A 23,707-nucleotide genomic window follows, 5' to 3' on the forward strand; every position below is an offset into this window, starting at 1 on the left:
AGGAGGGGGAGGGGAGCTGAGGGATGAAAGAGGTGTGTCCAAAGAGAGCTTTGTTTTGGTTTTGAAAGTCACAAAGTGATGTTACGGCAACACTGTCCCTGATAGCAAGATCCGTCTCCCTTACCTTCGATGGCATCCGCAAGCCATTATGCCACGGGCAGCAGACGCCTGGAAGCCCTAGACAAACGGAAATCCCTGGGTGTTGTTTCCGTCTTATATGTAAAGAACATCCAGCTTCTTTCCATCTTCTTCACTCTTTTATTTCACTTTACAAAAAGAAAACCTCTTGCCACACATAAATAAAATTTCAAACACCACATTTGTGAAGTGGATTAATGCGACATCACCAGAAAACATGGACAAATTGGACGATTTAATTGTACAAGTGAGATAAATGATATACTTATTTACATAATGTATGTATTCACAAAAACATACACAGAAAACTCACCATATCTGACATATTTACAAAAGTCACAAAGTATAATTTTCACAGACATCGACAGCACGATACAGAGCATTCTCAGACATTAGACGTCCATAATGAACAAACAGAACGTGTGTTTTTCTGGAATTAAAGGCAGGGTTTGTCATTTCCTCCAGATCCACTTTTTAAGATTTTGGTTGAAATTGTCTTTAGGTCCTGACAGACATTAATAACTCATGTGCTCTGAAAAAGGAACAAAGAAAATCTGTCATCTGTAGCAGTTTGTAAGTCTGTAAAAACTTTGACCAATGTCTGCCACGAGGTACCAATCTGATGAACCAATCAGACGCCTTCCTGTCTCCCTGCTCGCTCTCTACCCCTTGCGTGCACTAACTCACACTCAAAGCATGAGCTGAGGTCCGCTTCTGGAGCAACATCGCTCGTGCATGAACGTGAGGGGCGTGGCTTTAGAGGGAGCACAGAGGGGAGGGGGTGCAGACAGAGCACTGAGGGAATGCTACTTTCAAAATCATGCTAGTTTTCAAAAATGACCAACCCTGCCTTTAGATCTTCTTAATCAGACTGTAAAGAAACGTTAGCCTCAGTTTAGTGGAGAACTTCGGTATGCATATGTGTATCAAAACTGGTCAGTAAAATGCATTGGTCTTTATTTAACATTCACATTGTTTTCACTTCATAACTGTTGGGTCCACATGTACTCTCATTCTGCATCATTTTTAAAAAGAAAAACAAATATTGAAATATACAGGATCTGTTTAAAAACTGGTGAAAATATATCATTTGAAAGAAGAAATCTTTCCTTTGATTAATCCTCCGCATGGTATATCAACATATTCTGATTGGCAGTCGAACAAGACACTTTGAACTGTACATGATATCGATCAACAGCGAACAACCATGCAAGTATTTGGACCAGAATGGATGTCGGGTTTTTCTTTTTTTTTTGCGTTTACAATGGACAAATGCTTTGTTCTTTGGGAGCGACGGACAACATCCACAACTGATGGTAGCTGCGGAACATTACAGGCATGGCAACAGGTTGACGGCTTTTCTTTTGGACAATAAATGATTTGGAAAAATGTATAATTTTATGTCAAAATGATTCGTTTCAGTACGAAAAACTGGCCAAAGATCAGCGAAACATGCTGTGAATATTTGTGGTCCCCAGAAATGTTGATGGTAATGACACACTGATCACACTCTCCTACTGTAGCACCACCATCAGCCCATTAATAAGTTTATTTAAACACCTCATGTTGACCTGTGATGCACAACCAAGGCAGGTGGTAAAGCACAGTTTGGTTTTGACCATAGCTAGCAAAGAACATATTGTCAATTTGTTATAACATTCTGACATGGACTCTGAATCAGTTGCTATATAACATCACCAAACATTAGAGGTCAATATAACCAGTTAAAAAAATCCTTTAAAGCCAGAACTAATGTGTAGGCATGTTGCTGTGCAGGTTTCAATAAAGACTAACTTTGATTGTGGGCATAGAAGAAGAGTTGTCTGTCTTAGCTACAGCATATGCCATCTTCTCCTTGCTCCTTGCTGATGAGCCTTATCGTTACAACAACTCTTTACTGGAACAGATTTGATTTAGAGTGAAAGGAAACATCAGATAGTTTCAATTACTTCCAATTAATATATCTTGACCTTCAGGCAAAGCTATGTGTCTTTGAAAAAATGCCATGCTAACCAGTCAACTTGGTTGAGTTAGACCCAGGCTAAGGGTTAAAGGTCATATTTTCTGAAGACATTGCTTGATGCTGAATTGCTCAGATGCTTCCTTGGCATTCCTTTAGTTGAAAACCTAGACACTGGACTTTACTGCTCCATGTGTAACTATCAGCTGATTAACTTTGCTTGATGTATGGATAAAATCAGAATGCAGCTTTGTGTGACGGCTGTATGTGTCCAATTCCATTCAAATTTCTCATTCAGAATATGGTTTAACCAACAGCTGAGGTTGTCTGATCTTTGAAGGTTTCTAGTGATCCAGGTCTTTGTATTACAAGCTTAATCTGAAAACCATGAACAGCTAAGGTTGTCGAGTGCCCATCTTTGAAATCCAACCAATTCCAGAGCAGCAAAATATGGATGACTGGATGGATGGATAGATGGACATACAAAAACGTAAAACTGTCTGAAACAGAGATGGATTGGTATCAGTGAAGCTACAGAAGGCAAAGGCAACTGGACTGGTTAAAGATCTTGGAAGACGTTTCACCTCCCCTTTGAAAAGGCTTCTTCACTTCTAAAAGATCTTCAGCCAGTCCAGTTGCCTTTGGATCAAGCTTTGTATTAACTCTGACCTGGATGACTGAGAACCTACACAGACATTGAAGCTACAGGAAGTAAAGGGACGAGATTGATGACAGCACAAAGCAGAGACTAATCATTCGACTTCTGGACTAAATCATTTCCACCGTCAGACGTGAACGATCGCTCTGAGAGCAGCTGAATCCTTTCCCAGTTTGCCTTCTTCTGCTCAGTCAATACAACATCCACTATTTGTCAAACCACTCTGAACAAAGAAACCCAACAAGAAAAACTATTCTCTTGTGTGAATCTCAGAATGTCTGCAACACAAGATTTAAAAAGAAAGAAAAACCTACTACCAAAAATAGCCCTTAATGATTTCAGTGGTGAAGCTGTTGGTATCTTTAGACACATACACTACGTTGCATATGTGAATCAATCCTCATGTTTCCAGAGATGACCCTCCATCTTTGGCGTGATGTAATGAAGAACGTACAGTACTGTAGAGATATTGGTCGTGTACAGATTTGGCTGAATTCTAACATTAAAGACAGACACTTGAACCAGCTTGGTGTGATAAAGTACAGTACGATAAATATTTCAAGAGAGAACCAAAGAACCATTAAAGTCAGGATACTTTAAACTTTAAGTAGGGCTGTCAGCATTAGCTAGTTAATCGGGATTAATTACGGTCTGAAATGAAAGCATTAATGATTCATCACATGCTATTTTGTCCCTTTAGGCTCTCCGTAGATAGTCGTCCTCAGTGTCTCCCTGTAGTCTCAGTGATGTAAAAGAAGGACACTGCTGCATCTTTGAATGTCTCATTTCACTTTAACAAACTCTCAGACAGCTCAGCTGACGAGTCCAAAGTAATATCCACCTTATGACATCACACGTTGACCTTTGGTACCGTTCCTTTGAGCTGTTTGACTTCAGTTTTAGATCTGTGATGAGTTCCTTTTTCCGTGACTAAGGTAATGTCTTAGCCTTTGCTCTACCAGAAGGTCCTCACTTTATTTCGAAATAAAAGCTGGATTGAATTGAAATAGCTTTTAAAGCATTATCGGCTCTTTTTAAATGCAAGATAATGGAATTTCAAACATGTGATTAATCGCGATTAACTATCCAAATTTAGTGATTCATTGATCAAAAAAATTGTAATCATTTGACAGCCCAAATTTTAAGACCAGTGTGCGAGAGCAGACATCTTTACTATCAATTAATGTATCCTGTAAACATTTTAGAGCTGCTTTGTTAGCAAAAGGCAATTTTTTGTAAATCAAAATGTGCTTTCAAATGGTTGATTATTTCACCGATACCTCAGCATGATTACTGAATTTATGCTCATGAAACTGACCAGTAAGCAAGTTTAAAGACCTCAAACCATGAAATTTTGTGATCTTCCCAAAGCAAAAACCATCAGTGTGAATGAAATGGTTTAATCCACTTGTTTTCTTTAGATATTATCCATTTAAGATCCTAGGAATTTGCGACAATGCATAGAGAACTTCTCAGCGAGTACAAATGGTTTATGACAAGCTGCCGGTATAGATTGATTGACATCTGACTTTGAGATCAATGGAAAGCGGATTAATGGAACAAAGACAACAGTGAGCTGTAGGGTGAGTGTCCAGGAGATCTGGCATTTGGTGGAGTTGGTTTTGAAACAATAGACAAAGTCATCCATGTGTTCCTGGTAGCAGTTCATATCTGGTGCTCCATGCTTGCAGCTCTATATCAGGATTTGCTTGACTTAATACATGCCACAAATTTTGCTTTAGATCCGCTCAGCTTGGTCGCGTGTTGGCCTGACCGGAAAAGTCTACCCAATCCAACAAGCTCACAATAAGGGTGTTTTATATACTAAAAATTGGGCTTTTCGAAAAACGGCACCTTCAGCTTGGTCAGTGTCGCCAGGTATACCAGCATGCTTTGAGCAATACATCAGCGAATAACCATACACAACAGCTGTGTCTCGTTTCGGGGGTTGAATTCCTTGAAGGACCCACCCTTCATCGACCCCTCAGGCCAATCTGAAATGAGAAGATTTGGTCTATGGTGGAAACCCTGTTTGCATCACCAACTATCCCCCCTTGCCACATTTGAAGGAGCCTTCAAAATGGGACAGCCTTGTGATACTCAGACACCTTCTTATGCGTCCCCTGAACAAACGTAGCCCCTGAAATGGGACCTATAGCTAAAGATTCATTTTGGGGATTTTTGCCTTTATTTAGACAGGGCACTGAATAAATTTGGAGAAAGTGGGGAATGACATGCTGGGAAGGTGCCGCAGGTCAAACTTGAGCCCAGGCCGCTAGCTTGGAGGACTGTCCTCAGTACATGGGGCACGACCTAATCACTAGGCCATCAGCGCAGAAATATCAGGGAATTTGTAGGATATTTATCCCAAAGCATGGGAGTAATTATGGACCTTTTTTCTGGCAGTTTTCTTTACTTTCCATTCAATACTAAAAAACAGGCAGTGTTCTCTTTGAGGAGGTGTTACTAACTAGCTGGCAGTTACTTAAGATTTATAATTTCACCGTTCAGTTACTCTTAAGCTCAGTCATTGATCTATATCTTATCTGTTAAATGTCATACAAGAAGACATTTTTGGTTGAAGTTGTAAAAGCAGGCACATTTTTTAGAATTTTAAGGAAGCTTTGCTTGCAATTTCTTCTGTTCCTGTTTTTACTTGTATCACCCCAAATCATTACAGAAGTTATTTCAGGAGACTTCGACACCATTGTGGGAGGCCCAACATCCAATCCAATACGATCAAGAATTTGGCAACAATGGCAATTGAAAATTCCTTTTACAGGCAGAAACCTTGAGCAGGACCAGACTTACTGGTGATGACAAAAAGTGAAATGGAAAATGTCTTTGGCTGTGTTGCATATTTTTTGGGATTGAAACAACATTTCGACAAAATGTTTTCTAACAAGGCTGGACCTTCTTTTGGTTCATACATTTCTTGAAAACCCAAGTATGTAGCTGCACCCCGAACTCTTTTACTAAATTGTCACAATTGTTTGCAAAACCACCAACTATAACAAAGACTGGAGAACCAATCACTGCTTTGTAATTCCAGTCTTTCAGGAGGATAAAGTATTTGGCCGTATCCATGTTAGCATTAAGCTCCAGCATAAGCACCTTACCACCAACACATGGATGATTTCACTGCATAATTTCTTGTGACTAAATTATGAACTCAACTAAATTTGTACAAAAACTCCTTGAACAGGATGCTGCGTTATGAGTACAGCTCACCCAGAGAGAATGGGAATGTGCCTGAGTCCTGTTCCATGTCCTGTTGGGTCCGGTCTTGTCCCTGTCCAGTATCAGTATCAGTCACAGGGGTCCTGGCAGTGGGAGCAGTGGCTCATGTCTTCAGAGTAAAGCTCCACCTGGATGGTGATGCTGTAGAAACCAAACTTTGTGTTGAGCAGATCGGTGGCCTCCTGCAGCACAGACTGAGCATCGGTACCCTCCTCTGATTATAAGACAAAAAATAACACAGTGAGTATGAACGTTTTGTTTTATGGCCTTTCTCTAATGTCTTTATTCTTCTCATCATGAATGTAGACTACATTAGAGCAACACAGGTGGAAGAGAGCACATTTAAAATTCAAAACTCAATCGGTGTGAAATAAATGCCCCTTGAAGGTGACACCGAAACAGTTGATAGCTCTCACGAGTCGCATGGAAATTTTCCCCCATATGCACATTTTGCACTCCCACTAAAATACATAACTTTAAGCTGAGATCTTTTATTTTCCTTCCATTCATAAATTATTTCAGTTTCCTGGGATCAAGAGTTAACAAAAGTTCATTTACTCAAGGACTATACAGGTTTGATGTGGTTGTACTTCACTGTTGTATTCCCATGTTATATGACTTTATACTTCATAAAATTTAATGGGGAAATGTACTTTGTTCAACACTTACTGTACTTTGCTTATTCAGTATAACACTCAAGAAAACATGCACATCCAAACCAAAGAAGGACAGGTGCTAAATCAAGCAAATGAGTCGCTTGAACACTACAGGGCGCCAAAATTCCAGAAATGTATTTCATCATCTTGACATCAACAAACAGCTTTGTGAACCTTGTAGGTCAGTAATACTATCACTACAGACCTTTGACAACAATGTAGAACTGTCAGCACAAAATGAAAGATGTGTTTTTAAAATACAATACAATGTACATCACCCTTCATTCTTTGACCTTCAATTACCAGGATAGTCTCATCTTTTACTCTACTGTGCTGTTTCCTAATTTCCCAGTCCTCACCAGTCAGCGTAGGTCTTAAATCAGTGTCTGTAACTCACCTATAGCCAGGTGAACGGAGACCAGTGACTGGCCCAGAGTCAGAGCCCACAGATGCAGACTGTGCATAGACTTCACAGCCTTCACCGACAGCAGTACCTCCTTCACGGAATTAAACTCTATTCCTTTAGGAGATCCTAAAAAAAAAAAACAGGCTCCACATTTATACCCAACATAACAAATCTGTACATATTTATCCTGAATTTAAATGTATTCATTTATACCATAAGTCTATTAAGCAAGCTCAGTATGTAGAAACATGGAGCAAACGGAAGTCTGTAAGTGTATCCCCTTTCAACAGCAAGACACATTTAAGTCTTCAACACAAACCAGAAAAATATTAAGAATTTAAATGAATAAAAGGCAATATAAAAATATACATAAATAGGAAAGAAGTTAAAATAATCAAATGATTACAATAAAATGTATACAATTAAAATCAATTAGAATGCATAAGACAACATGAATACATTTTCTAAAGTTTAACTTGATTTTAAAATGTAGTGTCTGTTTTATCTGTTTAACAAGAAGATATGTTACATTTATTAACTAACTATATAAATCTGCATGTCCTCAAATTAATTCTGGAAAGATATTTTGTTATTTTCAACGATCTGAGCTAGAGGGATAATTGAATAGAAGTGGCCCGAGAATAGAGCCCTGGGGAACTCCACAACATTTCTTGTAAATTCTGTTTTTTAATTTCTTATAGGCATTAAGTAGTCCCTGTTGTTTAAATATGTTGTTCAATTTAATTCAAAGTTTCTTCTAATTTCTTCACATCTTGGTTATTAAATGGTTTTGCTGCAGTCAGTGTCAAACGCATCTAAGAGATCAAACAACACCTAACACTCAAACTTTTCCTTTGTCTTGTTTTTTCTCCTTTTCCTTTATTTTCAAGTGCTTTTGTTCAATATAAGTTATCTACGTGTTCATATTAAAAGAGTCCTTGTTGGCTAAATATATTACACATTATATCTAATATTTTATGCACCAGTGGTTCTGTAGATTGTATTTCCCCCCCAGGGATCTGACCATCTGCGCTCTAGTTCTTTGTTTCATTTTAACTTCAACTTTGAAACAGGCAACTGAGCTGTCACCAGTGAAGTGTCACAAAAGCAGTGGGATCTGTGTAAAAGGACAAAATTCTGGTGCTAATATTGGCTTCTCTCTGTGAAGCATGTGTCAATAATGTGACAGCTATATCATCTACAGATGTCTGTGGTGATTTAATCAACTAAAGACTGACTGCCTGACTGCCTTCATCACATTAAATATGCTCTGAATCTTCTCATGAAGTCACAGATAATGACAGTCCTTTTAGTCAAGTTATAACTTGACAGCTTGATTACAGCTGCCTACAGACGAAGAAGTAAACCCTTTGTGTTTGTCAGAAGTACAACCACTGTGTTGTCTTTAGGGAAAAGTACTGCATTTTTTGTGTATAAATGTTCTTTTGCGGAGAGCTTTGTGAAAATAAAGCCCCTCTCATGTCTGTTAAATGTGAAGCCACAGCTAGCAGCTAGTTAGCTTACCTAAGCATAGGGACTACAACCAGTAGTTTGTCCAATTTTTTAAGAAGCTTCACCAATACCCATGATGCTCACTTATTTACATGTTGTATCACATCTTTGTAATCAATAAAAATAAATGGTGCTTGGTCAAGGGACTTGTGTTAACTGCATCTAATGGGTACTTTCACTTATTAAAAAACTTTACAGTGAGGTTTCAAGGGGGAAAAAAAATTGGGCTAGAGTTTTTGTACGGATGCAACTAACAAGATCAAATAGACTGATATCTAAGTAAAGTACCTTCCAGTAGTATCCTAAAGACGTCTCTGAGGATTGTGACGGTGGTGCAGAGGACAAAGACGGAGAACAGGAACGTACAGATGGGATCTGCAATTTTATACTCGGGCTGTAAAAGAGGAAAAAAATAGAGTTACCGAGTGCACACAAGAGACATCAGACGGTGTTTGTTTCAGGTCACAACAAAGAGAACATGTTGCAAGATGACTGAAAAGCTTTACCCACTCTGAATAAATTAAAGACGACAAACTGGCTTCACATGAAATCACATCACGTTGTATTTTATATTCAACATGTAGGATTATTCTATTGTTTTAACTTGTTTTTTTTTGTGTTTTTTGAGAAGTAGGAAAGCAACATAGATCATCTACATCAGTAAAAGTGAAAATATACCAGAAAATACTCCATACTACTACATGTAAAAGTCCAAGATGAAGTAATTTGAATTTGACAGAAATGTCACGAGCTAAATGTGCAATGTCTTAACTTAAAGTACTCATTCTTACATTAGATATTCTGTAAAACTTTAAATAAAGGCCCAACCCAAAAAAAGACCCTAGTCCCTTTTACTAGCCTGGTGTTGCTGCAAGTTTTGATACACAAAGGTATCAAAACTAAGTAGAAAAAGTAGCACAGCAGGTTGGCATAGCTGCTGTCTCACAAAGCGAGATCAAATTAGTGATTTCTAATTTCATTTTTAAACAATATCCCAAATGTGTACAATTACATATTCTGTCTGGTGTAAATGAAAAAAAATGTCTTTCCCATCTTTGCTATGCACGAGTTTTGTTTGAAACAAATGAAAGGCCCGTCTCGTGTTGACGCCTGTCCCAAATAAAGGCAGCATCATTTCATGGACTGAAGGAACTAAAAGCCCGGGCTTAAATTTGAAGTTTTATGGTGCATGTATCTAAATGCTTAGGGATATGATGAATTCTTAAGATGCTTTGTAAAGGATCGATCAGAAGTATGATACTAAATGCTAAATAATTTGAGTTATAACTACAATACTTCTCTGTGCAGTGTAGTGGAGAAGAAGTATAAAGTAGCATGAGATGAAAATACTCAGGTAAAATTCCAAAAAATCTGCAGAAAACGACCTAAAACTCAAGTCAACTTGACGTTTCGGTCTCACCCTAACATGAATGTGATCTATTATCTGACCCGAAAGTAGATGATGGTCGCTGCCACCATGACGCCGACGCTCTGCAGCAGATCTCCGACCACATGGATGAAGGCGGCCCGGACGCTCGTGTTGCTATGGCCACCGAGGAGTGAGTGGGAGTGGCCGTGGCCGTGAGAGACGGGACTGTGGCCGTCCTCGTCGATCTGGTGGTAACCGCTGCCGTGGGAGTGGAAGGTGGTGGAGTGGTGGAGGATGTAGGCCATGCTGTGGAAAGACAGAGGTATTTCAATTACACGCTGGAGTCGTATCAAGCATTTATTAAAAAAAGGTGTAGGTCTGACCTTTGAAATGTACTTTGAAACAAAGAAAAAATGTCCCCAAGGGAACATTCATGATTCCAAGTCAAAAACGATGTCCTTGACTTACAAAAAAAGTTCTCGCCATTCCTCTGCAATGACCATTTTATTTAAAAAGTCGTCCATTCAGGCGTCTCTGCTCGTCGTCATAACTCTGTATTTATGTGTGAGCGTGTAAAAAGTCAAATTAGCATCGTTAACAACAGCACTAGTGTGGTTACGTCTACCATCGCACTAATCTCAAGTAAACAAAAGTGACAGCATCGAACAATGACGTCAAACGGAGGAGAAACCGGCGCACAGTGTGACGTTACACGCCCAAAACTCCAAAACTACACATGAACACCTCAAAAGGAGTTAATGAAACTCTTCACCCTGGAAGGATTTTTCCCAAAGGTTAGTTTTCAGTTACCTAAAACACGTACTAAAGGTCAAAACGTACATAAAAACGTACGCTTTCAAAAATGACCGCCTACATGAGGACTAGGCCATACACTCAAGTTTGAAAACTGAGGACTTGAGACTTAACAAATTCACTTGGCATTCATGTCTAAAGACTCAACATAAACTTGAGACGGTTGGCTCAAAATAATTGACTTTTTCTAATTAAGTATTTCAACTCTTCTAGATAAGTTCCCTCTTTCCTGGGTAATTCAAAGTGCAAACATGCAAACCTGCTCGAACAGGATAGAGACCAAGAAACAATGCAAAAACTGCTAACATTTGGATTCAAAGATTGTCCTGTGGTTGGAGCTCAAAAGACGAGAACAACGATGTTCAGCTCAGAAATCAGTGGTCGAACCCTCACCTCTTACTACTCCCTTTAATTTAAAACCCACAGGTCTTCAATTAGGAGGCTTGTTGTTCATTTCTACAAAATGTTGAATATCAGTCAGAATAAAAGGTGTGAGCGGGCTGCAGGAGACATTTAAAGAGATGTTCGCCCCTCATCCTGACTGAGTGTTTCCATAAAACGATCACTGTCCAGCAGACTCTCTTCACACAGTGTCGAGCTCCAAGTGTCATCAGTAACTGTTCTCACACCGACATAATGTACCATATTAACACTCATTATGCCGAGCAGCACTCACATGATATTGACGATGACGGCACACCCGGAGGTGACCAGCATCACATGGCCATCGATCTCGTAGTCGTTGCGTACGATCCTCTCGATGGCTAAATAGACCAGAGCCCCCGTCACAATCCAGATGGAGATGACTGAGACGAACGCCCCGAGGATCTCTGTGGAGAGAGAGAAAGAAATCTTAATCACTTTTACATATTCACACACTTCATCACACTCACAACAGCACCAGTGTGTCAGAGTATCTCAGCAGGACATGAAGTTAAGTTACAGAACACATCGCTCAGAGGCAGAACCTCGACATCAAACGAGTGTCAGACACACAAAGACAGAGACCCAGATGTTAAAGTGAGTTCATACTCCTAGCTTAGCTTATTTAATGTTTGAAATTTGATGTTTGTTAAGATTCTCTGAAGAAAGTGGACACATAGGGAGGAGTGGTCTTAAAGAGACACCAGCTGAAGGACAAAGTTAGCTGACAGATTAGATGCACTGCTTTGTCCACACGGGGCACCAACATCTACAGGTAACATTAAAGAGGACATATTATCCCTCTTCTCCACCTTTTCAAACAGTCCCCCTGTGGTCTAAATGAAACATCTGTGCTGTGCTTTGGTCAAAATATAACATGAATCAAGCACCAGAGGAGGTTTGTGACCCTGTATAAACCAGCTCTCTCAGAACGCTCCGTTTTGGTGTGTGTGTCTCTTTAAATACAATGAGCCCGCCTTGAGTTTTCCCAGTAGACATCACTCCTCTGTAGAGAGAATAAAACCTGTGTTAAAGTTTTGTTCCCGGCTGGGGGTGGAGTCCATGCGTGGCAATACCAGGGGAGGGGAGGAGAGGGGATTTTTTTTTACCTCTGTGACATCACAAGGAGAGCACATTTGAAACAGAGCATTTTTCTCTGTGTTGTAAGACTTATGCAGACCACAAACAAAGGACTGGATGGGTTTATTTTACATGCTGTGGGTCAGTAGACACTCAGGTTACCCAAATATATGTTCAAAAACATTGTACAAGTGGATTTTTCATAATACGTCTCCTTTAAAGTTCATCCCAGGAGCTTTATACAGGCGCCATATGCACCTTGTTGAAGGTTATGTTATGTGATACCAAAAGCATGTTTTTTTGCCCAGATATTTTAGCCTTTGAGTTGAATAACACTGCTTTGAATTATTAGACAGGATATATATGGAGCACCACCTTAAGGAGGAAAAAGTGTAAGAGTCGCAGATGTAAATATGCTGACGGACTCATTTTGTGAAAGCTAATGCAGAGTTGTCATATTGTCTCCTCCATCTGCTGAAAAACATCAAATGTACACTACACTGAAAACTTGCTGCCCTGAAGGAGACACAGATTGGATTTAAACTCAAAGAGCAGAACAAAGAGTTTGTTACAGCCTCAAAACCCGGAGGCCGTAAACATATAGGGACAGCACACACATTGAAAGGTTTAAACTCAGAGCTTTGTTTGTATTAATCCCCCCCAAAATAACAAAGAATAAACTAAAGAGAACCAAAGGGACTGGAGACTTCAGCCAAAAGGACAAAAGATGGGAAGGTACTGAGCTAGCAAAGCTAAACAAAATGACCTAATAGTTAAATTAAACTAAGAGAAAACAAAAGGCCTGAAGTGATCTCCAGCCCAAACTAAATAAGCAAACCCAGCGATCTAAAAATGAGCGGGGGAAATAATAAATACCTGGGATGGGGAAAAAAGATGGTGAAACAAACCTTTTCTGCCCATCCCTCCAAACATCCCTTCATCTCCTCCCCCTCTTTCCTCACACCATCCCTCCACTCAGCCGTACAGTATATCTGATCCCTCGCACTGACCTGATCTGTGCCAGCCGAAGTTCATGGTTTTGGTGGGCGGTCTGGACGAGATCCACAGCGAGAACAGGCTCACCATCATGCTGCCGAAATCTGTCAGGAGGTGCGCCGCATCCGTCATGATGGCCAAGCTGTGGGCCAGGTAGCCTCCTGCAGGACACCAGGGAAACAAATCATCACATAGACTCCTCAAATCAACAAAGTTTGTGGAGATTTCTTAATTTTAATTTGGCATTTAGAAAATATATGTTAGAGCTCGACCGATTTTTTCAGCCAGCCGATATTAGCTTATGCAGTGACTATCGTATCGGCTAATTTTATCGCAAATATGCACCGATATAACTAGATTAATTCACCAGTCAAATAGCATTTTAATTTGAGTATCATTGTATTACATTAGCAGCTCTCGTTCTGGCTGTCACCAGCAGAGGGCGCTATATGGATTACAACAAGCATTATCACTCTCCTGAGGGTCAAGCTGTGACGCACCTACATGGGCAGTTACCTTCCAGGTGAGTGGCCATCTTGTCTTCCTGATACTGTATATCTTTTCCGCAAGTGTTCTATCTATATCCATCAACCTAGATCAAACATAGATTTTAAAAAGATATCGGCCGATATAGCGATATCGGATATATTTTTTTCCTCCCCAATATCAATATCGGTATCGGCCCCAAAAATTCTGAATCGGTCGGGCTCTAATATTGTGAGTATTTGTAAAACCTTAAATCATAAATCAATTTTCTGTTTCAGAGTAATCCTTGCATGAAGGTGAATAATGTTCCTCATACAAACTAATGGAAATTATATACAACAAGGAGCAAACACATTTTCACTGAAGAGAAGTTTTATGTTTATTTGATTTCTTAGTGATCAAGCGGACGTGTTTTATGAAATGAAACTGTCTTTAAAAAGTTGCTGACGTGGAGAGTGCCTCCAGCCTCTGAGCAGTAACAGACTTTAATTACACCTATCCCACCGCCGTTTAAAGCTTTATAAAACGTGTAATTGAATGCAGTTACACACCGTCATCTGTATTAAAATATAACTTCTTTTTTTTTTAGTGCAACGCCCCGGGTAAAAAGGATGCGACAGTCTTTTATATCATCGTAAACATCCGGGCAATCGGCCAATGAATGTGCAGCACCATTTCATCCTCTCAGCATTAAAAACGTTTGAGGCTTTATTGTTGTTTAAGAAATAAATGTGCAGATTTGGATACTAAGGTGTGGTAAAGATGTTATTTCCTAAAATTGCATATAAAAAAAAAACAATTATTATGTCATAAATTAACTTCTGGATGTTTCCTCATACCCCTCTGATGTCTGAAGTGAACTCTGCTGTCGGAGCATTTTGAAAGCAGATGTTGTGAATCCAGAGACATTAAAGCTCCGTCACTCATGTGTCAGAAGAAACCACTTTCACCGACTGACACAAAGCTTCCGACGGAGCAGCTATGGCTTCATGAGATTTCCATCGGGACGGGCTGTCAGTTCTACTAAAACTTTACACGACATAAAAAAGTCCACTGCAGCTTCCTGACTAAACTCAAACTGACCTCCTGAACATCACAAGCTGTCCACACCAAGAGGGGCGTGTCCAGACTTTTGGCCCAAATGGGACACTGACTTTTGCAAGATTGGTCTGAAATGTGATACAATCCAATACTGTTTCAAACCTCACCAATCATATCTACGTTACTTTTTATTTTTTATTTTATTTAACTTTTATTCACCAAAACGTGCATACACACACTCACACAATAATAATAAAAAATGCAAACAAGAGGGGAACTGTGGTACGATACAGTTTTGCAAGCAGATTTAGACAAAAACGAACAAACAAACAAAACAAAAGGAAAAGGGTCAGTAAATAAAATGAGTGACAAAATAAGTAAATGAGCAAACAGGGCAAAGAAAAACATGTGGGCAGTATAGTAACAACATTATGTAAAATAAAAGTGGTGAGATAGGTTGTACACATGATGATGATTTTTGGTGTTATTTGTTTTTGTTTTGTTTTTCACTTTGTATGGGTGCTAACATGATGATTGACTGTTTGTAAATTATATTAAAATTGTCATATCTACTTTATAACATGAGATAATGGCAACATTAACTGAAATTTTAATGACACAAAAATAAGCTTTATGTCCAAAGCCATAATTTACGGTACTTAAATATGTGCATGCAAACTCCTGCACAGTCTAACATTACCAGGTAGTTAATTACATGTAAGACAGCGTGCATAACTTTTCTTTACACCTGATTTATTAAAAAGATTCGCAAAATTTGTATTTACAATAAAAGTACAAACAAACAAAAATATGTTACATTGATATGTAAAGAAAAATCATAGCAGCCTTTCTAAAAAATTACCTAATATTTGGTTTTAACATAAGTCCCGCCTCTGACAGGGCAAATAGTCAATCACAGTTTAGGATTTTTTGGGGGTGGCCAATCAGATTTCTAGGGGGACCATGCCCATTGGATGATTTATTAGTGTTGTTTATGTATTTGTATGTCTCCAGCTGCAAACAAATTTCCCTGTGGGGACAATAAAGATACCGTTGACCTTTGACCTTTGAGTGTTGTGTCTGAAGAGGATACACTATTTTTCTCACCTATGACCTCTCCGATCATGAAGACGAGGCAGACGGCTGAGGCGATGTAGAGTTTCTTCTGGGCCAGCAGTCTGTCCCCGCCGTCCTCACACTTCAGAGCTTTGGCGCCGTGGCAGTGAGCGCCGACGGGCCGCTTCAGCTCGATGGCACCGGCCACGCCTCCATTCTTGAAAGGGAAGTCTGGATACTGGTCTTTAGAGTCTGGAAAGGAGCTGCAGGAAACAAAAAGTGTGTTTGTTCATCCCTTTAGTTCTACTGTTTTAAAAACAAGTTTCATTGAGCCGGATTTTAGTCATGAGAGCTGAACGAAATGCTGAGTTTTCCATTTTCTCTCACACACACGCACACACGCATATACACACACACACACACACACACACACACACACACACACACATACGTATACACACACACATACGTATACACACACACAGCCAGGTTGCTGTTCTTTCCATGTGCAGTGAGGCAGTGAGGGAGAGCCGCAATGATGTGGCTAATGAGGTAGAAAAAAACTAATTTGGCCTCACTTGAGATAACAACACACACACACTCTCTCAAACACACACACACACACACACACACACACACACACACACACTCTCTCAAACACACACACACACACACACACTCTCTCAAACACACACACACACACACACACACTCTCTCAAACACACACACACACACACACACACACACACACACACTCACACACACACACTCTCTCAAACACACACACACACACACACACACACACTCTCTCAAACACACACACACACACACACACACACACACACACACACACACACACACACACTCACACACACACACTCACACACACACACTCTCTCAAACACACACACACACTCTCTCAAACACACACACACACACACACACACACACACACTCACACACTCACACACACACACTCTCTCAAACACACACACACACACTCTCTCAAACACACACACACACTCTCTCAAACACACACACACACACACACACACTCTCTCAAACACACACACACACTCTCTCAAACACACACATACACACACACACACACACACACTCTCTCAAACACACACATACACACACACACACACACACACACACACACTCACACACACACACTCTCTCAAACACACACACACACACACACACACACACACACACACACACTCTCTCTCAAACACACACACACACACACACACACACACACACATACTTAATGTCACACACTTCAGATTGGAGATTGCCAGTGTTCCATGATTAGCCTTTATATCACACAAACGCACACACACACTCTCACACACACACACTAACACACACACACACACACTAACACACTCACACTCACACTAACACACTCTCACACACACACACTAACACACACACACACACTCACACACACACACTCACACACACACTCAGGCGTCTTAAGGGATGCGCAGGCTGAAAAGAGGCGGCCGAGTGGAAAACAGATTTTGTTCAATTGTACCACTGGGACATGAGAGCAACCACTCCCCCCAACACACACACACACACACACACACACACCAACTCAACACACACACACAGCTACTATACACACAGAACATATACCACACATTTGATGCCAGAGGGCAACAATATGTTCCAATGTGAGCATGGTGTTATGCAGATAAAACAGGCCAAACGTCTTCAAAGCATTCTTATAAAATAACATTAATGTCCGACTGTAGGAACAAAGACACACACAGAACACGGCCTAAACTACAGACTAAGGTGTGTTAGCTTAAATACACCTCTCCTAGCTACGATCTGTTACACTTTCTTACTTAACCGAGTTTTTCCACAAGCAAATCAAAATGTTGAGTTCTCTGTTTTTCTCTCTCTCTCTCTCTCTCGTCCACACAAAGACAAACACACATTTGCACAGGGGCGTGTCCAGACTTTTTTTTGACTCGGGTGTCCCAACCGGGGCACCGACTTTGAAAGTAGATGTGCAAAGTATTAATTCACAATTTAAGAAGAAGAAACTCAAAGCAGCCTTTTGCAAAAAAAAAAAAGACAAATAGGGAATCACAGTTTTGGATTTTTTTGGAGTTGGCTAATCTGATTTTTCAAAGTTGGCTCATGCCTCCCCCGGCCACCTCTCTGGACACGCCCCTGCATGTGCATACACACCCATGTTTTTATTTTTCCTTACTATAACATTTCCAACAAAATGTCCCCAAAAATATACTGAATAATGCTTGGAAAATATCAGATAACACTGGGAAAAAATACAAGTCAAGGTTCCCAAAAGAAAACAGATTATTTATTTATTTTCTGGATTCTTTTTGTGGCTTTTTTTCTTTTGCATATCGGGCTGTAAATTGCGCCTAAAATCACTCTGTGTGTAGCCAGCCTAACACGTCAGTAAATTACGTTAAAGAAGTTCAAATTACCTCGAAATGTTTCTCCAAACGTGTGTTTTATGTTGAGCTAGAAGCTGATCAATCCGATGTATTTGGCAGAATTGTGAGTTCAAGACAAATTTCCCCAAGGGGACAATAAAGTGTTCCATCGTGTCGATTTAGAAGCTTTCCACCAAGCTCAGATGAAGTTATATTTGTGAGCTGGTGTGTGTATGCCGTGATAGAATGAACTCTTAAATGCCTCGACGAGTATAATGGATATTGTTGTCGCCTTGTGGCTCCTTTGTGATCTCAAATGTTCATCAAAGTCGAGTTGTGTTCATCAGTGAAGGTCCGGCTTACACCAACATGAAAATCTGCTTCGTACTAGCTGCTGTTTTAATTCTTGGTTTCAGAAAATAACAAAACTCTGCACATCCTGCTTCTTGTATAAGAGTTGATGTGTTCATCAATACCCCACAGGGCAGGTGTACAGTGTTTGTGCAGCAGTGCTGAGACCTGATGGGGGGGATTCAGTGATCTGTGAAATGATATGATATGAAGAGACCTCAGAAGAGCGATACGCTGAAAACATAACAATCAAGCGTTTAATTACAGCTGCAGTCGGCTTTCTCCGAGCACAGCGCAGTGTTTTCTTTAGCTGATGGGACAAAAGGCCTGCAGCCAAATAAAGATGAATGCAGGGCGGAAATGAAACAATGTTTTCTCTTCCTGCTGTTCTTTAAAACAGACAAATATCCTATTATTACTGATGTTACTTTTCCACTTTCTTCTGGTTTAAAGAAGTGATTCTTAACTGGTCTAGTCCTATGGATCCACCACCAACAGGCCTGCCTCCTGTAGCCGTGGTGCTTTCAGGTGCGTAGGACATGAAACTATCACATTGGAGGTAAAATTCTAATTCTAATGAAAATTTGAATGCTGTGACTCCTGGAGAAAAATGGCTGCTCTGTGACCTTGTTACATCGTGATCTAATATTGAGACGTGGTCTTTTTTCTAATTGTTTCAATAATATTCCATCATATTACCTACGCATGGAATGAAAGAGGAACATTTGGCTTCCCTCTTCTATAGGGTATAACCTTACGAGCTCCCAGAGAGTCTGACTGGCTTCTCTGCTTTTTATCTGTGGAGTTTTCCAGAAGCTGCAGCAGCAGCAGCAGTGACAGAATCCAACATCTCCAACCAGAGTCCCATCAACCCTCAGCCAATTATGCTGACTTCATGCGCAGCCGGCAGAAATATCACAATTACCAGTGAGCAAATGATCCGACAAAAAGGGTTTTTGGTAAATAGAGCCGGGGGACATCATAAAGAGTCCCGCATAAATGAGTAAGCCCAGTTTTTAAAGGGGGGTTTGTTCAGAAACCCTTTGGATGAAAAACATTTTTAATAACATTTTCTAACTCTGTTTCGTCATCACTTTTTATTAGCATCATTTTAAAAAAAAATTTTGTAAAAGTTTTTTTTTACATTTTTTTTATCAGAATCGATGCAACTTTGACCAACCTCCTGCAAGTCGCTCACATAAACTGTGTTGTTATTTAGGTCTATTACTTATTTAAGCATGAATAAACTCTTCAAATACTCGCTGTGAAGCTTTAACCACCAGTCAGTACGGTGGCTGGGAAGTGCAAAGCAAAATTGTGTGAAACACTTTTACAAAATTTGCGACAAATTTACATTTTGAAAAACAAAATTACAAAACCGAAACACTTTTACCAAGGACAGAACACATTTACATTTTATTAAAGAAATTTACAAGATGTGAAATGTGAAACACTTTTAAAACACTGAGAGAAATGACCCCCAACTCAATCACTTCCGGGTCACTTCCTGCATTCAGTACATTCCCTTTCCGTCAAGAATCTGCAGTTTGTCCATTTGTTTGGGGACTGGTAAAAGTGTTCTGCCACTTTTAAATGTGTCTCAGTGCTTATCAAAGTGTTTCTGCTAATCTTGTAAGTTTGTTTAACAAAATGTCAAAAGGTTTTAGTATTAGTAGTAATAATTTTCGTACATTATAGTGGTGCTAATAATATTATTTTTTTAAGTATCGGTTCTGTAGATTCTGAAATGTACAAATAAGATTTTTTTTATTTTTCTAAACCAGAACAATGAGAGATGTCGCTTCCTTACACACCACTTTACTGCCAGCTGGGGAGAAAATGCTGAGGTTGACACACATTTAGACAAACACACACACACACACACACACACACACACACACACACACACACACACACACACACACACACACACACACACACACACACACAAATACACATGAGCACTGCAAATGGTGCATGAAATCTCAAATGTAGTGCCATATGCACATCTCTCTCTCTCTCTTCCTAATGCACGCACGCACACACACACACACACACACACACACACACACACACACACACACACACACACACACACACACACACACACACACACACACACACACACACAAACGCAGCAGCACCTGCACAAAAACTCTAAAAATATGTCCTATTCATTTTTTGGTGGTTGATTTTGACCTGCATGAGTTGTGCTCCTCAGAGGCCTCCACATTCAGCAGTGGCCCTTCTGAAGAACGCGTCATGTTTTCATGTTTTACAGCCGGTGCAGCTTCTCGCTTCAGTGCTTTTAGAGAGCATTCAAATCCTGTCACTTCAGATCTTTTCAACGCGTGGATTTGGCTCCACGAAGGTGAGAAACAGCTGATTTTTTTAAGGCGTGACAGAGTTTGTCTACGGGATCAATTCTACCTTTAGATCCGCTGCATATATACTTCCGAGTTATTGATTCATCAGACACATCATGAGGGTCTATACTCACGATCTCAGCCAGAGACAATAAAAAGAAAATAATTGGAAACTTTTAATACATCGAACAAATGGGCTAGATTTGATTTCCCCCTCATGATGGCCCATATTTTCGTTATTTTCATTTCGTCAGACAAACAAACAAAACTGAGGAGCATCTGTTGCTCATGTTTGTTTTTCCTTTTTTTTTACTCAGGATAAAAATGCTGATTTGCGTCTTTTCATGACGAATAAATGACAGAACTTGAATTATTCAATCTTTGTTTTTTTAGCCTATTTTTATTTTATTTTATTAAAAATGTGTATTTTTCCTAACTTAGCCAGGTTTCCTTTTTCTTTACTTTTTTCTAAAATATATTTAGCTACGAAATTTGCACACACTATAGCCTAATTGAACAGTTTCTAGTTTGGGAATAATCTAAATAAAATAAATAGACAATGCAAATAATTTATGGCATCTTTGTGGAATAAGGAACATGATAGTTTTTTTTGAGGCTATTTCAATGAATTTAGAGCATTTTTTTCCGAAATACAAAATGATTCCTTTATGCAAAATCAAACATCTCAAACATATCCAAGCTAATGAACCTCTGTGGGTTTATGTGTATCACCTCCACCTGCAGGTATTCACACCTCCGTGTATTTAGGCTTACTGTGTTATAAATCCCGGTGTTTTCCGTCCACGCAGCCCGGCCGTGCAGAGAGAGCTGCTCTCAGCCTCTCTAATGACAGATGATGAGTTTCTAGCATTGCTCAGTGAACTGGCCCCGGGAGCCATTTGTCACAGGCTGTCCAGAAACAAGCCAAGCATGGAAATGAATTTGTTCATTCACATAAAACAGCCTGCAAGAGCGCGGCAGCCTGCTTAACATGCACCACGGTAACAACTGCTCCCACCGTGGAGCCCCCACGTTACACACACAGCTTCACACCATACACACACACCGACACGACACGGGAGGTGTCCTGCAGAAATCATCAAGTGCTGACTGTAAAAAAACACTTTTCTACTTCCAAAGTGCTGTTTCATCCAGAAAAAGTCAATAAAAAACATTTTTCTTGCTTTCTTATCGGCCTGTGTCGTTATATCTTAAATCATTAAATTGATATGTCATTTTTTTTCTTTTTTTTCACAAGTGCATGCAACATTGATCGTGCACAGGTAACTTGGTATTGCAGCATTATAGTCTGCATGCAGCTGCAGACACATGAAATAAGACATGTCCCCACCTTTGCAGCTTTAAAGAATACGTTTTGGCACTGTTCTCGTGCATCAGGTGAGATTTCTCCGAATTTGCAGCGTTATTATCCATTTATTCTGCCTGCTGTCAGCCGCTGTCCCGTCTGAGTTCAATCAAATAAAACAAAAACAAAATGTAAAGGTGACTTTTCTTTTTCTTTTTGGAGGATGCTGCTGCAGGAGTTGCCGGTGAGAATCGACAGGTCCGGGTCCGGGTCCGGGTCTGGGTCTGGGTCCGGTTCCGTTTAGCTTCAGTCGTGTTGGGGAAAAGTGAGCCGAGACCTCATGATGAAGCGCGAGCGGAGAGACTTCAGAACAAATGGAGAAATTCCTTCATTGCGGTGCTGAGGGGAGCAGGAGGGAGGAAACCACATGCGGGCTTTTTGGAGGGAGGTTTTTAATTGTAGTGTTGAACATGCAGCAGCAGCAGCAGCAGCAGCAGCAGCAGTGATATGAAGGCTGCAGCAGCTGTGAGTGGACAGGACACATACTGAAGCCTGACTGATCACAGACAGCAGCTCTGGTTGGTGATTCCTAATGGGACAAGAAGGAAAATCAATTTAGTCAAATAACCATTATACCCTTGTTAATCACATAAATAACAGATTCTAGTATTTTGTTCAAATGCAAGAAATAATTATAAGTGCATGATTTTTTTTAAATAATGTATGTTAGACTGTATCAAACATTTTTACATTAATTTATTTGAGCTAAATAAATGTTGTTGTAAAAGCAGATTCATAAGAAATGTGTCACGTCATCATTAACGCTTTTAACAAATTCAAGTCCAATAAGAAAAATATATACGTCTCCTGAGTGTTTAAATATGTTTTAAATTGTGTCCAAAAATGTATTCTGATTTGAATTTAAACTATTGCTGTGTGCTTATTTATTCTCATATGTGTAAGGTGAAAGAAGAGATCATGGCTGACGATGTGTCAGATTTTAAAGGTAACACAAACAAAACATGAAGCGAGATTCCTTGATAAGATATACAATCAATTCAAAAATGTCTTTAAAAAAATAAAGATATAGGCTGCTGCAGATAAAATTCTGTCATGTTACAGATTTTTGTAAACCTAGTTAGAATCATTAGGAAGTTTGAATAAATGCTGTAAATGAACAAAAACAACTACTTTTCATTTTATTGTTGTCATCATTTTTAATTCAATATTAAATATCATGGGCCTCCAAAATATCAAGAGTTAGTTATGCGGGCTTCAAGGCTGACGGTGCGTTCAGGTACCGGTGGGACAAACTTCAATTAGAATCAAAATTCAGCTTTATTAGGCAGGTATGCTTACACGTACAAATTAATATTTGCAGTCTATGATACAACCACAGATAAATAACTGTGCTCTTCATATAC

The 23,707-nt window shown here is 39.7% G+C and overlaps 1 protein-coding gene across 1 annotated transcript; it reads right to left on the bottom strand.

Annotated features, from left to right (window-relative positions):
- Positions 1 to 244: 244 nt before the first annotated feature.
- slc30a2 (solute carrier family 30 member 2) lies at positions 245 to 22,867 on the bottom strand. The gene is made up of 8 exons (XM_065963833.1): positions 22,329 to 22,867; positions 15,886 to 16,097; positions 13,266 to 13,412; positions 11,429 to 11,582; positions 10,020 to 10,245; positions 8,859 to 8,964; positions 7,050 to 7,184; positions 245 to 6,210 (listed from the first exon to the last, which is right to left on the bottom strand). The coding sequence occupies exons 1-8, from the start codon at positions 22,409 to 22,411 to the stop codon at positions 6,065 to 6,067; spliced, it is 1,209 nt and encodes a 402-aa protein (XP_065819905.1). The 5' UTR covers positions 22,412 to 22,867; the 3' UTR covers positions 245 to 6,064.
- Between the last annotated feature and the right edge of the window lie 840 nt (positions 22,868 to 23,707).

Source organism: Labrus bergylta, chromosome 15 (genome assembly GCF_963930695.1).
Source record: "Labrus bergylta chromosome 15, fLabBer1.1, whole genome shotgun sequence".
Classification (NCBI taxonomy): domain Eukaryota; kingdom Metazoa; phylum Chordata; class Actinopteri; order Labriformes; family Labridae; genus Labrus; species Labrus bergylta.